General features: G+C 38.0%; 3 protein-coding genes across 3 annotated transcripts; 2 read left to right on the top strand and 1 right to left on the bottom strand.

The window, feature by feature from the left end:
- On the top strand, positions 1–7,985 carry nmt2 (N-myristoyltransferase 2). The gene is made up of 12 exons (XM_015392918.1): positions 1–185; positions 580–700; positions 2,335–2,476; positions 2,873–2,991; positions 3,075–3,166; positions 4,114–4,230; positions 4,306–4,476; positions 4,558–4,666; positions 4,769–4,939; positions 5,023–5,190; positions 7,119–7,256; positions 7,426–7,985. The coding sequence occupies exons 1-12, from the start codon at positions 73–75 to the stop codon at positions 7,444–7,446; spliced, it is 1,482 nt and encodes a 493-aa protein (XP_015248404.1). The 5' UTR covers positions 1–72; the 3' UTR covers positions 7,447–7,985.
- Positions 7,986–9,963: 1,978 nt separating this feature from the next.
- Positions 9,964–12,164, bottom strand: rpp38 (ribonuclease P/MRP 38kDa subunit). Its single transcript, XM_015392888.1, has 2 exons — positions 12,071–12,164; positions 9,964–11,354 (listed from the first exon to the last, which is right to left on the bottom strand). Exon 2 carries the CDS (start codon positions 11,338–11,340, stop codon positions 10,486–10,488), a length of 855 nt encoding a protein of 284 aa, XP_015248374.1. The 5' UTR covers positions 11,341–11,354; positions 12,071–12,164; the 3' UTR covers positions 9,964–10,485.
- Positions 12,165–13,395: 1,231 nt separating this feature from the next.
- Positions 13,396–15,837, top strand: acbd7 (acyl-CoA binding domain containing 7). The gene is made up of 4 exons (XM_015392902.1): positions 13,396–13,526; positions 14,134–14,251; positions 14,334–14,396; positions 15,343–15,837. The coding sequence occupies exons 1-4, from the start codon at positions 13,515–13,517 to the stop codon at positions 15,414–15,416; spliced, it is 267 nt and encodes an 88-aa protein (XP_015248388.1). The 5' UTR covers positions 13,396–13,514; the 3' UTR covers positions 15,417–15,837.
- The last annotated feature ends 17 nt before the right edge of the window (positions 15,838–15,854 follow it).

Genomic DNA, 15,854 nt, shown 5'->3' with positions numbered 1-15,854 from the left:
CTCATCTCTCGCCTGCTGTCAAGTGAGCTTCTAAAAAAACGCTTGCTGGCAGTTTTTTTTTAAAGCATCTTGATGATGGCGGAGGACAGTGAGTCCGCAGCCAGCCAGCAGAGCCTGGAGCTGGACGACCAGGATACATGTGGGATAGACGGAGACAATGAGGAGGAGAATGAGCATTTGCAGGGGTAAGGGTGGCCTGTCCCGCCGGGTGCGGGGGGAGAAACGCTCTAACATTATTCCGAGCGAGTAGCTTTGGTTATATGTGTGTGAAGCTAGCGCGGTTAGCTAGTTTATGTTAGCTGATAAAACACAACCAAGCAACGAACAAGGCATTTAAAAAAAAAGACTTTTCTTGTTTTTCTTGTCTAAAGTGTTATATTTTCCTAAAACATTTCCAGTCTTTTTTTTATTGTAGTTTCTGTAGCAGCCTCGCTGACATGACAGCCAGCCTTTAGAGCAAACCGTTAGTCGGCTAACAGCAAGTAGCTCAGCTGTCAGTGGCTGTTATTGTAGCCGAGGTTAGCTCTGTGTCTAGCAGTGTCATTTACGTCCTCTGTGCGCTTGTCTCCGTGTATGTAGCAGTCCTGGGGGAGACCTGGGGGCTAAGAGGAAGAAGAAGAAGCAGAAGAGGAAAAAGGAGAAGCCCAGCGCTGGTTCCGGAGCCAAATCTGACTCTGCTTCTGACTCTCAGGAAATCAAGGTATGGTGGTGATGATGATGACAATAATAAAAACTTTTAGCCAAGCCATGGTCATGTTATCTAGAGAGAAAATTCTGATTAAAACTTCCTTACCATTAGATTTTTTATTATACGTTTTACACTTTGTAATTACCAATTTTGAATTTTACTCTGATTTTACATGATAGACACTTGAGCAAGTAAAGGGCGTTCATGATTTTTATAAAATTTATTTAGCTGTTACTCCTATAGCCCTAAATAAAATAGGGGTATCAGTGTAAATATGATGTTTAAAGGTCCACAGGTGTCTAATCTGATCTTCATTTTCCATCAATTCAGATTGCTTCTGTCTGTCCCTGCTAAAGAAAAAGTCCCCACATTGCAATGCTGCTAGTGAGATAATTTAAAACTTGGGATAAAACTTTCAGGTTCATGTTTTATTAGTCACACAAGCTGAAATGCTCGGTGTAGTTTTCACATCTAAGGTAAAGCTAACTGTAAAAACATCACATACTATATGTGCCCCCATTTTATTTCCTAATATCTGTTATTTACATAATGAACATAACTGTATAACCTGACAGAAGAACTGTCCTCATTAAATAAACATAGTGGGAAAACATTAGTTTTGACACATAACATGCAGGTATTATTAGGGTTTAACAGACTTGCATCATCAATAAAAATAATCCTAACAGAGTAAAGCAATTTTACTCTGTGTGCTAAACTGTAAATATAACTTTTTATGTTTTTTCTTCTGTTTAAATAACAAACTATTCCTTTCCTTAAATAAAGGTTTCTGATTCACTGCTTGGAGTGAATTAGTACCCACACCTGTTTAATTTTTGGCTCCAAGTTAACAGAAGGACTGATCGATGCCTATTGATCCCAAATGTTCTCGACAAAGCAATTAATATTGCTCATAAAACATATAAATGGAGACAAAACAAGAAGCGGTTACTATACTCTTCTGTATTTCTTTTCCAATAAATATAGTTATAATGACTTGTTCTTAAAGAAAATCAAATGAGCATAAGCCACTGAGAGGCTGCTGACTGGCTCTGAGTTGATGCGTTGTCCTCCTGGATCCAGTAATCAGCACTTGAGTTTCTGTGATTGTAGAGCATTTATTGATCAGGCGCTCTAAACGAGAGGCGAATTGGCTGTTTCACACATCAAACCAAAGGAGATTAGAGTTTTGTTTTGTGATCAACACATAAACGGCGACAACGTGGTCAAAAACAATGTTTTCAACGCAATCAGCATACCTGCAGTGCAGCTACCTGTGACTCCATTAAACAGATGAAGCCTCCCATTTTCACTTTTAGTTATTACAACAAACAAAATAACACATGAATATGCTCTAATTATAATTTTAAAAAAAATTCTCTTAACCAGCCTCTTGGAATTTGACCCACAACAGGCTCAGACCTTGTTGCGACCTGAATGGGGTGCCATATGGCCATCTTTTCTGGTTCTGCATATAATGTAACCCCAGATAGTTCCGCCCACACACTACATACACGCTGCAGGACAGACTTCACAGCCTAGACGACTTATGATCATGTTTATGTCTTTTTGCAGCTGTACATTAAATCTTATATCATATGTAATCCTCACTCCCTGTTCAATTAAAGTAATTGTTATGTTTTCAGAACCCTGGCTTGCCCATTCAGAAGCTTCAGGACATCCAAAGAGCCATGGAACTGCTGTCCTGTCAGGGTCCAGCAAAGAGTATCGATGAGGCGACCAAGCACAAATATCAGTTCTGGGACACGCAGCCTGTCCCAAAGTTAAGTAAGTTTAAAATAAAATCAGCACATAGAATAAGAACAATTTTACTAACCACAGTTTTTTTTTAGCCACTGTTTTATCTAAAGAGGACACATATTTTCTAAAAGGGTTTATTCCACAGTGTTATCCTCTGAAAAGTCAGCCGCCATGTAAATTTTAAGCTATTTTGCTGCGTTTCTTTATTCCAAGCAGTTTCTATCCAGCTCTTTTCCTATGTGTGTAGGAGGGCTCATGTTACAGGATAGCCTTGTCACCTTAGGACCAAGAGAAGCAGGATTTAACCTCTTAAGCTTTTCTGCTGTTGTGTTATTTTTAAATTTTAAAACCACACACATGCTTTTTCAATCTGACAATCTTCTGTTGTTTGGAAATAATTCCCCCTCTGCTCTATTTTTGCAGATGAAGTTGTGACAAGCCACGGTCCAATCGAAGCTGACAAAGAGAACATCAGGCAGGAACCATATTCTTTACCTCAAGGCTTTATGTGGGACACTTTGGATCTCAGTAATGCAGATGTAGTAAGTAGGATTCTTGTCTTGGAAACTCAAAAGTAATGATGTCAGTGATAAATGGCTGATTTGAGGTGTGTTTCTGGTCGTAGTTGAAAGAGTTGTACACGTTGTTAAATGAGAACTATGTGGAGGACGATGACAACATGTTCAGATTTGATTATTCCCCAAGCTTTCTCAAGTGGTAAGTACCATCTGTGTTTGTTTACGCTGTAAGTTCACAAACTTGCTATGTGGATTGATATATTAACACATCGGCCTTTCGTGTATTTGAAATCTGCTGCTGTTTTAGAGCAGGGGTATAACTGATTAATATGAAATATAGAATTGGGGCAAACATTTATCTTTTTTGGTAGTTTTTCTGATCCACACAGGGTTAAATTATACAAAGACTGAAATATAAATATGCACCTGCAATAATATTAGGATAGTTGTCCCTTAGTAAGATCCAGAAACCCTTTTTAACCCTTTTTGTCAACATCAAGCCTCTTTTCTAATCTTGGCTTACTGTTTAATCACTTCCTTAGTAGAATGAATTAAAATGGATCATTTTGCTGACTATTAAGCATAGATAACACATTTTGAATGGGGTTAAGGTTAGAACCAATCCAGAAGCTAAAAGTTAGCATGTTCTATCTAAGCAATAGTAGACACAGGCAGATAGATAGTTTATATTAAATGATACTTCTATTTGCAAGCAGGACACAAAATTATTTCTTATTATGATTAAATTTTATTATGTTGAGGTTGCATAGCCATATGAATTTTAAGTGACCATAGAGTGCATTGAACTGCTTTCCTGTGTTCTAACACCCCTAAAGTGTTATTTTTTGTCGACAAACATTGATTTGGAAATATGTTTATTCTGCCCAAATTCTTTTATTATTGTAATTTTTTACATACTAATATGTTTATATTTTTTTCTATGTTCTATGATCTAGATGTTCTAATCTATTCTTGAATTTCCCTTTTAATTAAATACAAATTTGCTCTTGAATAGTTTAATGCACATTTTGAGCCTTTATGGATTAGAGAAACTTTCCCGGAAATATAAGAAATATAATTTTTTGTGCAACTGTTTTGACCTGGAAAGTTCAGTGGAAACTTCTCCCCTGTGCTTTATATTCCCAGGGCTCTCCGGCCACCTGGTTGGTTACCGCAGTGGCACTGTGGAGTAAGAGTGTCCTCTAATAAGAAGCTTGTTGGATTCATCAGTGCCATCCCTGCAGACATCCGCGTCTATGACACGTGAGCTAACTGAGTCAGGGGGTTCTGGAGCTAATCGGGCAGTGATACTACCCCTCTTTGTCCTTGTTGCTGCAGGATAAAGAAGATGGTAGAAATCAACTTCCTTTGTGTTCATAAGAAGCTGCGTTCGAAGCGTGTTGCTCCCGTGTTGATCCGAGAGATAACACGAAGGGTGAACCTGGAGGGTATATTCCAGGCGGTATATACAGCTGGAGTTGTGCTGCCTAAACCCGTGTCTACATGCAGGTATAACAGACCGTACTCAATGTTAAATGTAGTAACATGGTATCTCTTCTTCTTTCTTCAGTGTTTTGTTTTGTTTTGTAGGTATTGGCATCGTTCATTGAACCCCAGGAAACTGGTGGAAGTGAAGTTCTCCCATCTTAGCAGAAACATGACCCTGCAACGAACCATGAAGCTTTACAGGCTACCAGATGTAAAAGATTCCTACCCATTTGTTCACATTCTCAATTTTCTCTTCCAATAAATGTAAAAAAAAACATTTTAAGAAATGCCTTTGCTTTTCTTTTGCTCATAGAGCACCAAAACTCGAGGCCTACGGCCGATGGAGAGGCGTGACCTTCCCCAGGTCACCGAGCTGTTACAGAAGTACCTGAGACGCTTCCATCTGGCACCTTCCATGGGAGAAGAAGAGGTCGCTCATTGGTTCCTGCCACAGGAAAACATAATTGACACATATGTTGTAGAGGTCTGTACAGGTACTACCTATCCTCAAGCTAGTCCTTTTTGTTGTTGTTGTTCCTCTAAAGAAATGTGTATTTCTCTTCTCAGACTGCAGGTGGCGTACTGACAGATTTCACTAGTTTCTACACTTTGCCCTCTACTGTGATGCACCATCCTCTACATAGGAGCCTGAAGGCAGCTTACTCATTCTACAGTGTTCATACACAAACCCCACTACTGGACTTAATGAATGATGCTCTGATCCTGGCAAAACTGGTACCTGTTTCTACCAAAGAATCAAGATCAATGCTGATTTTTTAGTTTTTTTTAGTTTTTAAGGTCGAATCCAAAATAAGTACACATATACTGGCTAGCCAAAGATTATTCACACCCCTGGCAAATTTTGACATATTCAAAACACTTCTCTTTATTTTTTTTCTTGATTGGATATGACACAGGTGTCTCACTGAATACAACAGGACACTAAAGAAGATGGTTGAGGGAAGAATATTTCAGTTTTTATTTACATAGAGCAAACCCTGGCATGTTAAGAATTCTTAATACCCCACTTAATAAGCAATAGAAAAAGCATGTGTTGGCTCTAACAGCAATCAAATGCTTCCTATGATTTGGAATGGGCGATTAATTGCCCATTCCAAATCAATTGTGTTAGTATTTGCTAACATATTCTTCTTATCTTGGGTCATTGTTGTGCTGAAATTTCCAATGGTCCCCAGGGCCAAGGTTCCATCGCAGTGTTTGGAAAGTTGCTTTAAATAGTTATAGTTATTAGTTACATCTCCAAAAAAGTTACTAGCTTAAGGAACTGTGCAGTTTTTTTTGATGATCTAAAATGTCAAAGTATTTGCAAAACTTTCTTGTTATTAGAATTCTAAAATATTAAATATAAAGCTGAAAAATAATGCTTAACAAGCTTAACAAACATAGAATATATACTTTTCAATAGAATAAAATATCCTAGTAGGGGTGGGCATCAGTGGCGCAGTGGTTAGCGAGTACAACCCATATACGGAGGCCTTAGTCCTCGACACGGCCGACCCGGGTTTGGATCCGACCTGTGGTCCTTTGCCGCATGTCTCCCCCTCTCTCATGCTCCCTTTCCTGTCAGCCTACTGTACAAAACATTAGCCACTAGTGCTGCAAAATCCTCAAAACAAAAACAAAAAATCCTAGGAGGACTGTATGATCCCAGTATTTTTGCCTTAACAAATGTAAACCATGCATGTAAAACCATTATAGCCCAAAGAAAGTAAAGAAAATGTGCTGATTAAAGGCAGCAGCTGTCAGTTGGTGTCAAGACTGTGTGTGGAGCTTCTTTAAATTCAGCTTTTAACCGACGCTGATAAAATCTTTGTTCCTGTACATAATGAGCAAATCACAGAAACATTTAGCTTTCAGTGAGCGCTCTTTTTTTGGGAACATTCATTAAATCAGTGACTCTGTGGCATCGTCTGTCCTCTGTGTTCGTGCTGAAGCGGATATCGCTGTAACGTAATGCTCATGTGTGCTTACACCAGAAAACCAGTCCTTATTTAAACATGTTAAGTAACAACTAACAAATCAGTTTAAAGTGAAGCAATAAATAACACGTTACTAACTTTTACATAGTAATTAGTTGCAAACTAGCTACTGCAAAAGTTATCCAGTTACGGTAACATGTTACTTAATAACACATTACCTTTTTTTTTTTTAAGTTTTTTTTTTTATAGTGACTGCCGTTTATTGTGATTAGGTTCCCTGATATATTAGCTTTAAAAAGCTAAACAAAAAAAAACACCCCACACACAATGTGTGGAGGTCGATGACTGTCTTCCTTATATCTTTGCTTATTTTTCTTTTTCCCAAGTATAAGTTGATGTTGCCTTAAAATCCACCCACTGGTGGAAATTCAGATGTTGTAAAGTCCTACAAGCTTACAAAGCGTCTGGGCTTAAAAGGGTAGTAATTGTGATTGTCTAAACAGAAACAAAAGAATTTCAAAAGTTATCTCTCTCATAGGTGTGGCATTCAGTTGGTAAAATATGAAAAGTTTTGTTGGATTTTATAGGAGAAAAGGTTATTTCATATTTTATTGTAAACTTTGTATGTAAATGTCATCAAATGCGTACAGCTAAAAAAGTGTGTGGGACATCATTTTCCCATCGCTGTGAGGCTCATCTTGGTGTCGGTTGTGTGTTTGACAGAAAGGGTTCGATGTTTTCAACGCCTTGGATCTGATGGAGAATAAGGTGTTTCTGGAGAAGCTGAAGTTTGGCATAGGAGACGGAAACCTGCAGTATTACCTCTACAACTGGAAATGTCCCCCGATGGACACTGATAAGGTCAGCAGAATAACACAAAGACAAAAGCTAGAAGGAAGCGCAAAAGGCTACAGTTCCACTTGTGTTGTTTTAAGACTGCATTATAACATGAAGTGTGTGTTGTAGTTAGGTTTTCATTCTTGCACGCATTCTTATATCAAAATTCTTGACTCTGATGCTTTTGGATCAGGTTGGCCTCGTTCTTCAGTAGCAGCTCTTCTCATGGCTGCTCCACAAACAGGTGGCGGATTTCTGGCCTCCTCACTTGGACCTGCGGGTCGCCCCGAGCTCAGCAGTGAAAACTACAAGTCAACCAACCCCGAGACTAAGTGGTGGTACCGTTAAGAACTTATGCAGTCCACCCAGAGGGGAAAACTCTTCAATTATCATCCTGAATGTGAAGTCATGCTATGCCTGAGATATCCTTGCAGAACAACTCTGTTGACATGCTCTCCTGGTCCTAAAACCCAACAGTCAGACTATCCAGAGGATGCCTTGGCATTGTGAATTTTGTTTCTATTTCTTCATTCTTTACAGACATTGTCACCAAGGGGCTGGTATTAAATACATTCTCTTGTAAATGATACTCCATGAGGCACATTTACCAATTTACATCCAGTTTATCCTCTGCAATCAAGCCACTGCTCCATGTACCTGTTTTCATATCACTTTGGTCCGTCATGTGTCTCTGCTGGCGTTTTCGGGCCCATGTAGGATTAGAAACTTTAAAGAAGGTGTTTCTAACCCAAACAGAAATGCCTTTTTTCCTTCAGTAATTTCCCCCCAAAGGTGTCTCATAGAACACCAAAACTGTAAGATATAGTTTACATTGAAAACAACACCACATGTATTCCTGTAGTCTAAGTTGCAGGTGAGGGCTCATCTAAAAATGTTAAGTTATGTAGAAGTCTGTGTTTTGTTTTGTTTTTTTATTGGAGAATGTACTGCATTGATGAAGCACAATTTTACAAACAGGTCAAATGGTTTTCTGATCCTAAACGTTCGGTTATTGAGAAATGGTGGGAGCTGGTTTCAGGTTATAAAGGAGACCTTTTTTTTGTAGTCTGTGGTAGCGTTTACTATTGCACTCCATCTTTGTTGGTTTGGTTACACTTTAGCGTTGGGGATAAAAGGCAGAATATTTGACTTGAGATTTTGTATAAATTAACATGTGTGAAAAGAGTATAATAGCTTAATGGCCTATTGGATCTAAAAGGGAATAATCAATAAAACACAATCTATTCAGTTGATTTAGCCTTTGCCACTTGCAGAGTATTTCTCTGTTGCAAAGAATCTAGTGTGAAGTGGCCAATGGTTCAGAAGTGCAATATATATAAATACATTTAAAGCCAACAGTTTGATAATCTGAACCTAGGTCATGAATTGTATGTTCTAACAAGGAAAAGTTTGGGAATCCTTTAAATCAACAAGTGTTCCATGTTTTCATATTTTTCTTGACTTTCTGAGTTTATTTAAATTTGTCAGGCATAAAACAATATAGTGTTTCATTTTGTTTTAGTGTGTTGTGCAGCTAAATGTGTAAAAGTTGTGATATTTGTTAATATTAGACATCAGCTTCAACTCTCACTTTACTCATACTTTTTTTGAGAGTTTAGCAGTTCTGTGTGCTCCGACAAGCAAAAGTTTTGACAACCACTTGTTCTAAGGTGGAGTGTGTTTTTATCAAAGCCTAATTGTTTTACATTCTTAATGTTTGTGGCTCTGCAAAACATAAAAAAGGTTCCATCTGTTTTTCATTTTTGAGAAATCTTTTTGTATTTGTGTTTTTCTCTCATTCCATTTGGATTGTCCAGATCAGGACAAAAACGTAGGTCAGTAAATTCTCTGGGACTAAGGAACTAAGGAATGAATTTATTTCACAAAGACATGCTATTGTCATTGATTTATAAGTCTGAAATCCAGTTGCTGCATCAACGGTGTGCCTGGTGAAGCCTGCAGCAGCTCAGATGAACTTGTTGGTTCCGCTGCCATGTTGACGCCATCATAAATGTTTTCCAGTCAGACTTTAAGTGGCTGCAACACTCACCTTTTTTTTTTTTTTTTTTTAAGATTTTCCTCACATCTTTGAAGGTGGTGCGATGAGTGTCTTTGAAATAACATCCAGTCAAACTGAAGAACAATGTTTTTATTTTGAACCATTGTAAACTGTGAACAAGCTGAAAAACCTGTACCAGCATCATTTAGGCATAAAACCCAGTAAAAATACCAGTCTGTTACAACACCTCAGCTATACCAGCATGGATATTTGATTGAATAAACTCAAACTTTAAAAAAAAGAACATGGCTGAAGTGGAACTTTTTTTTTTTTAGAAATCCTCTCCTGTGATGTCCTTGTTTGCCCTATTTATAAATGTTTATCTGCTGATTATCTGTGTAACTTTTCATCATCTTAACATATTTGAGAACTGAAACCAATCACCCTACTCTTTTACTCATACGAGTTCCACATTTTATTATTTCTAAATTTCCCTCAGATTCAAGCAGCGTTCTCAGAAACCTTTTGCAGGTCCTGGACAGACCTCAAGTACACGTTTAGAAGACAAATTGACATCCTCCAGATACCTCTGATCAGTTTTTATATGCAATTTCACCAAATGTTTGGACAGCGGGAAGTATATTATGAGGAGAAAAGATGAAATCATGAATAAAAATAACCTAAAAAAAAAAGACCCTAAAAGGTCTGGCTGAAAAATCTGAATAGTATCGCTAACCTCACATGAATACATGATAGAACAGTACTATTACATTGTAAAGAAATTCATAACCTATACATATTTTTGTAATTAAAGTCTCACTAGAATTTAAGCTGATATCTATAATCAAATGTCTTAACACTGTCAGGATCACAGCATGCTGCTTTGATATTTTAAGCAAATTAATTTACTTCATGTTCATGTTAGCTCATGGGTCTAAGAGAAAACTTTTTTTGAGAAAGAATTGAACAAAAAAGTGCATCTTCTTAGCTTTAAAATAAAAACTTTATTTTGCAATAGAGCAACTTATAAGTATTATAAAAAAAAAGGTTTAAACGTACAGCTGCAACTGAAAACTGTTGTCATGTTTTACGACCAAACAGTAAAAGGAAAAGCTCAACAGTAAAGCTTCATGTTTACCATGAGGTTTGGATAGTTTTAATAATGCAAATTAAAAAAGAAAATCAAAAAATACGCTAACGGATTGTTCCAGACAAAGAACAATGGGATCCACTGTGCTGTAAGAGTAGAATTTCTTATTTGGTTTTCTGTTTTTTCACTTTAATTTTTCTTTTCTTAGCAGGATTAGGAATTGTTCTCTTTACTTTCAGCGGCTGCAGAGTGCAGGTTAAAGCAGACTCTTTCACCTCAGATTCAATCTCCAGTTTCCGTTTTTGTGGTTTTCTCCCACCTTCCTCCTCTTTCCCTTCTTCCATTTGCTCTTCTCCCTCCTCCTCCTCCTCCTGACCATCTGAGAGCTCAGAGGTCACTCTAGCTGCTTCACCTTTCAGCCAATCAACATCCGGTACAGGCACCCTGGGTTTAATAGCGTCAACCGTGTCTTTGAACACCTCATGTTCTTCAGAACACTGTCTGAACCCCAGAGCCAGGACACTTCTGAGCCCCAGCTGCTCTGCTATGCTCTCACTCAGGCGGGGAACCTGGCAGGCCGGTACGCCCCTCGTCGCACTCAGAGCGATCAGGTGGTTCGTCATGTGTTGCGGTCTGACAGACTTGCAAACAAGAAGCAGCTGGAGCTGGTTTCTTTCCAGTGCCTTTGTGACCTCATTGATGCCGATGGCCAGCTGCCGTCTAGCTGCCACATCTGTCCAGCCGCTTCTAGTGGGATCAAGTCCCTGGACTTCCTGGGGAGCAGGTTCCTCAGCAGCATCTCCTTCAATCTCTTTTTTCTTCCTCCACTGACGACACACCTTCACCTCCTTCTTCTCCAGACCTGTGGCGACAATTTTGTCCTTTAAAGTTGTCAGGATGAAATCCTTTTCTTTTTGTGGAAGCGGGCTCCATTGTGCACTGAAGGGTGATGTGAAGGAAGTTTTACTTTGAAGTTGCTTTTTGAGTTCCTTCTTAGACGGTTTTGCTGCAGCTGCCATGTCTCATCTAAAACCTGAAACAGAAATCCATTTAGGGTGGAAACCTTGGCATCATTTCATAAACGTTCTTTATTATGATCTTTGTTTACTATCTTTAAGACAGTCTAATATTCTCTTTAAACCATCTTGGACCAACCATAACTGATTTCCTCCTCATAAAACAAATCTGCACCTACCTTCCATAACCTGTTATATTTTGTTTGTGCCACTACCTGGAACAAACAATCACACACACAAAGCTTTCCCATATTTCAATTAATTTCCCTTCTTATGCATGTCAACATTGTTTCTCCAATTGTAACAGTTTTTATTACTTTAGTCTCTTTGATAAGGGTAATATTTAAAGTTTACTGCAACAGAAAAGAAAAAAAGAGCTTTTAAGATGGGTAGTGGTGCAGAAAAGGGATTCAGCTCGAAGGCAAATATTTGAACCTCAACAAACCTGCGTGAATACAGAGCCTTAGAGTCTCCGTTTATTAGGTTTTGTTTGTGTAGCCATTCAGGCTAGTGGTAAATACATTCATTATTTTAGCATATTATAATTATATCATTATCGGTACCCTATAAATAAAAAATTGTGTATTCCAATTATTATTTTACTGTTCCTAAAATTAAACACGTGTATGGACAGGTATTTTCCATTAAATGAAGAAAACTATCTGGCTCCCTTCATATAACACGTTCACGATATAAACACATTTAGGCGTTTTTAAGAACAAACGAATCATACCTTAAACTGACTGAAATCACAAGCCGTTTTAATGTTTATTTCACAGCCTGAGTGGAGCACCGAGCACACGGTGCGCAGCCATGTTTTATTTTTGTTTTAAAAGTTTAGAATTAGAAACGGCGACACCTAGCGTTAGGGAGGCAACATTACACCTTTTTTTAACGGAAGCTCGCACCCAAATAATGTTACACTGCTGCCATCTCGTGTATTATATTGTTTTGATCATCTTTCTTTAAATTCGCTCGATTAAGTCAGTTTTTAAAATATATTTCCTTATTTAAATTATTAGTATAAATATTAAATTCCCCATTAAACTTAAAACTTAGCTTAAAAAAATTCTTCTTTGATTTCCATACCTGCCGTATAGAACTTTATTGATCTCATAATGAAGAAATGCACTCTCTGCATTTAAACCATCCCCTTGGGAAGCAGTGGGCTGCCATTGTGCAGCACCTGGGGAGCAGAGTGGGGTTAAGGGTCTTGCTCAGGGACCCAGAGCGGCAGTCTGTAGGGATTGAACCAGGTACTTGCAACCTTCTCAGAAGCACAAGCACTGCTCTAACTCTAGGCCAACATGCCTATACAGTACACTGAATAAAAACACATTCAACCATTTCTGTGATATTACACCAACTACACAAACCAGTGATATGTTTTAAAAAGGTGCCCTTAAGGAGGCAATTACCTGATCTATTAATAACTATATCTTCCCTCCTATTAATTCCTTTGTTCCCATGCAACCTCAGCTGTTTTTGTTGATCTGGAATACTGGTATTCTTTATAGATATCTTCCCTTTACCTAATTATCCTACCTCATTTTCCATTACGTTTTGCTTTCTCTCCCTACTATATCGTTCTCTCTAGATTTAGGTAGAGGAATCTGTAAACCAACATCTACATTTTAACAGTTTCCTTAGCCAACCTAAAACCCAAATCCCAAAATGTTGCTTTTATTTTGAGTGGACGATTTTAATCTGTTTAACATTTAACACAATTATACATGTTTTTCTAATTATTTTTGCTGTTAGCAGGTCGTTCTGAACGTCACAATTGGAACTATTGATAAAAAAAATAAAAACATTTAACTGTCTTTTTTAGGTGTATATTTCCTGGTTAAATGTTGATTAATTTATTGAATAGCGGTTGAAATTTCATCAAACCCTCTTTATCTATAATATAAACAGAGCTTGATGCACACGATTACAAACGTTGCATTTGCTCCAAGTACACAGTGACCCTTTTCTGGGGTCAGGTTTCCCTCAGCATGTATCTCCCTATGTGTCGCAGTGTCTGCCAGCCAATCAGCTCTCTGCTCTGCAGCCTTCTTGTTCCCTCCTCCTCTTCCTCCTCTTCTTCCTAGGACTGCTGCTGCTGGCTCTCTACTAACTCATAAAATATTGCTCAGCTGTGTCGCTGCCTCCAGCCAGTTCCTGCACCAGCAAACATGTCCGTCGAGGTAAAATCAGCAATCTTTTTTATTGCATGTTTCATCACCTTGCTGCTGTTATTGCTGTTTGTTTGCTCATCCATTTTATAGTCAATGGCTCGATGTAAGGGAAATCATGTCTGCTCTGCTCATCTACTGGTTATGTGGTGCTGATGCTGCAGCTGCATGTGCTGTTATTTTTTAAGCGCCAGAGCTGATAAGAAGAATTAATCTTTTTTTAAATCAATTTTGAACCACTTTTTGCAGCAGTGGCTTCAGTTCATGAATGTTGCTTATACTTATCCTTAAAAGGGGCTCTATAATTATGTGCATGTCCCAGATCTTTTTGTAAAGCAGATTATTCAAGCAGGGACAAAAGCACCAGAGTCTTGTATAAAAAGCCCTTTGTTTGACTCCCAGTTGTGCAGCAGTCGGTTTCCCAGGATTTGCCCTGTGGCTTGACTACAAATTCAGTGTTGGATGTTGCTCATTAATATGCACATTTCCTTATTCTGTACTTCTGTCTGAACACTATATCAGATCGGTGGCTTTGAAGTACTTTAAATTAAATCGAAATTGCCTGAACCTCCCAATGGGTCGTGTTCTGAATGACCTTTTCTAAGTGTCTGACCCTCAGGCAGAGTTCAAGAAAGTGGCAGACGACGTGAAAAAGGTGAAAACGCAACCTGCAAACGATGAGCTGCTCATCCTGTACGGTCTGTATAAACAGGCTATAGTCGGGGATGTTAACACCGGTATGTGACTTGATCCGCATGAGCTAGATGAAAATTTTTTCTTTTAAGTTTTGAACTACTGTGTTTCCTTTCTTAACTGCAGATAGACCTGGCCTGCTGGACCCTACAGGAAAAGCAAAGTGGGATGCTTGGGAATCAAGGAAAGGTAACAAGTTGACATATGAGCGATCTTGAAATAACTGATGCAGATAAATACTTACAATTCACCACAGTGTGCAGTCATTGTAAATGAATGAAAGACTCTTTGTCCTTAATTCACTGATAACAAGCTATGGCAAGTTCAATAAATGATTTTCCGAAGTTTCACAACGTGGTCATAAAAAAACAGCCTTACTATAATCCATCAAAGGCTTGTAAATAACTTATTTAAATCTAAATTATAAGTACTTTGAAGAAAAATGTAACCTCCCTGGAATTTTCCCCCTATACTCTCCAGGTTCCAGGTCTGTGCTGATTAAAATTTCCCCTACAGCATAATGCTGCCACTACCATGTTTTCTGTGAGAATGACATGATTTTGTCAATGTGATTTTGACAGATTTTGGTCAAAAGATCCCTACTAGATGTCCTAGAAACAGACTGTAATCTATAATTGGCCTCTGCTGCCTTTCTGGTTGTTGCTCTGTTATCTTACTGGTTTTGTTTGTTTATCAATGCCCTTCAACAAACCTGTTTGGTCTCCACAGAACAGTGGGATTTATACAGAGGAAATTAACAGATGCAATGTCTTAAATAACCTCATGAAGTTATCTGGCAGCGCTGTGTCTCATTTAGGGGTTTTAGACTAAAGGTGACTGAAAACAAACTCAGGAAAAAACATAATTGTTTTTATTCTAATACACAAATATTCACTACATATGGATATTTTTATTGAGAATCTTAAATCTATTCTCTGCTTGATGTTGGTCCATCAATTAAAGTAAACACTGAAATTTGTAGCTGTAAAGGCAATAAATTGTGATTGGGTTTTAGGGTTGTAAATACCGCCACAAGGTACTGTATAAATCAATCATGTTGCTAGTGGTAAAACAGAAACAAAGTGAGGCATTTTTGCTTGTAGTGCATCTAATATGTGTCTCTGCTCTGCTTCAGGAATGTCCAAGGAAGAGGCGATGTCGACCTACATTACACACGCCAAGGAGATTATTAGCAAATATGGGCTGTAAACTTTGAGATAATCTAATGAGGCCAAGCTAATGGAAGGCTAGAGGAAAATTACAAAATCGGTTACTAAAACAGAGCTGCTATTTGCCTTCTATTCCCAGAGGCCATAATTATTCCTTAGTTTGAGGTTGTTGTTGTTTTTTGTTTTTTTTTTTACATATTTTTTCCTAAACTAATACAAATAACCAACTGCTATGCAACTATAATAGTCATATATCAGTGGAAATTTAATGTACTTTAAGAATGCACTAATTTGTAACATGGATGAAAAACCCCAGATCAAATGCTGTTAAATGTGAACAAATATAGAAATTAAATGACTTTGCCCTGTTTGTGAATATGTGTTGTGTGTTTGCAGAGCATGTGCATGAATTATTTAAATACTGTCATATAAATGAAAAGACAGGAGCTGTTTGAAAAAAGGTAAAAACTCTATATGT

The sequence above is a fragment of the Cyprinodon variegatus genome, unplaced genomic scaffold (assembly GCF_000732505.1).
Source record: "Cyprinodon variegatus isolate N-32 unplaced genomic scaffold, C_variegatus-1.0 Scaffold613, whole genome shotgun sequence".
Classification (NCBI taxonomy): domain Eukaryota; kingdom Metazoa; phylum Chordata; class Actinopteri; order Cyprinodontiformes; family Cyprinodontidae; genus Cyprinodon; species Cyprinodon variegatus.
This window is presented reverse-complemented; position numbering and strand designations above follow the sequence as displayed.

What these genes read in the sequence shown, in the direction of transcription:
- nmt2 (XM_015392918.1), top strand. Translation starts at nt 73, where the DNA reads ATGATGGCGGAGGACAGTGAGTCCGCAGCCAGCCAGCAGAGCCTGGAG. An exon ending in GAGAATGAGCATTTGCAGGG is followed by an intron (nt 186 to 579) that starts GTAAGGGTGGCC and finishes CCGTGTATGTAG; the next exon opens with CAGTCCTGGGGGAGACCTGG. An exon ending in ATCTCAGTAATGCAGATGTA is followed by an intron (nt 2,992 to 3,074) that starts GTAAGTAGGATT and finishes TTCTGGTCGTAG; the next exon opens with TTGAAAGAGTTGTACACGTT.
- acbd7 (XM_015392902.1), top strand. An exon ending in AGTCGGGGATGTTAACACCG is followed by an intron (nt 14,252 to 14,333) that starts GTATGTGACTTG and finishes TCTTAACTGCAG; the next exon opens with ATAGACCTGGCCTGCTGGAC. An exon ending in TGCTTGGGAATCAAGGAAAG is followed by an intron (nt 14,397 to 15,342) that starts GTAACAAGTTGA and finishes GCTCTGCTTCAG; the next exon opens with GAATGTCCAAGGAAGAGGCG.
- rpp38 (XM_015392888.1), bottom strand. Translation starts at nt 11,340, where the DNA reads ATGGCAGCTGCAGCAAAACCGTCTAAGAAGGAACTCAAAAAGCAACTT.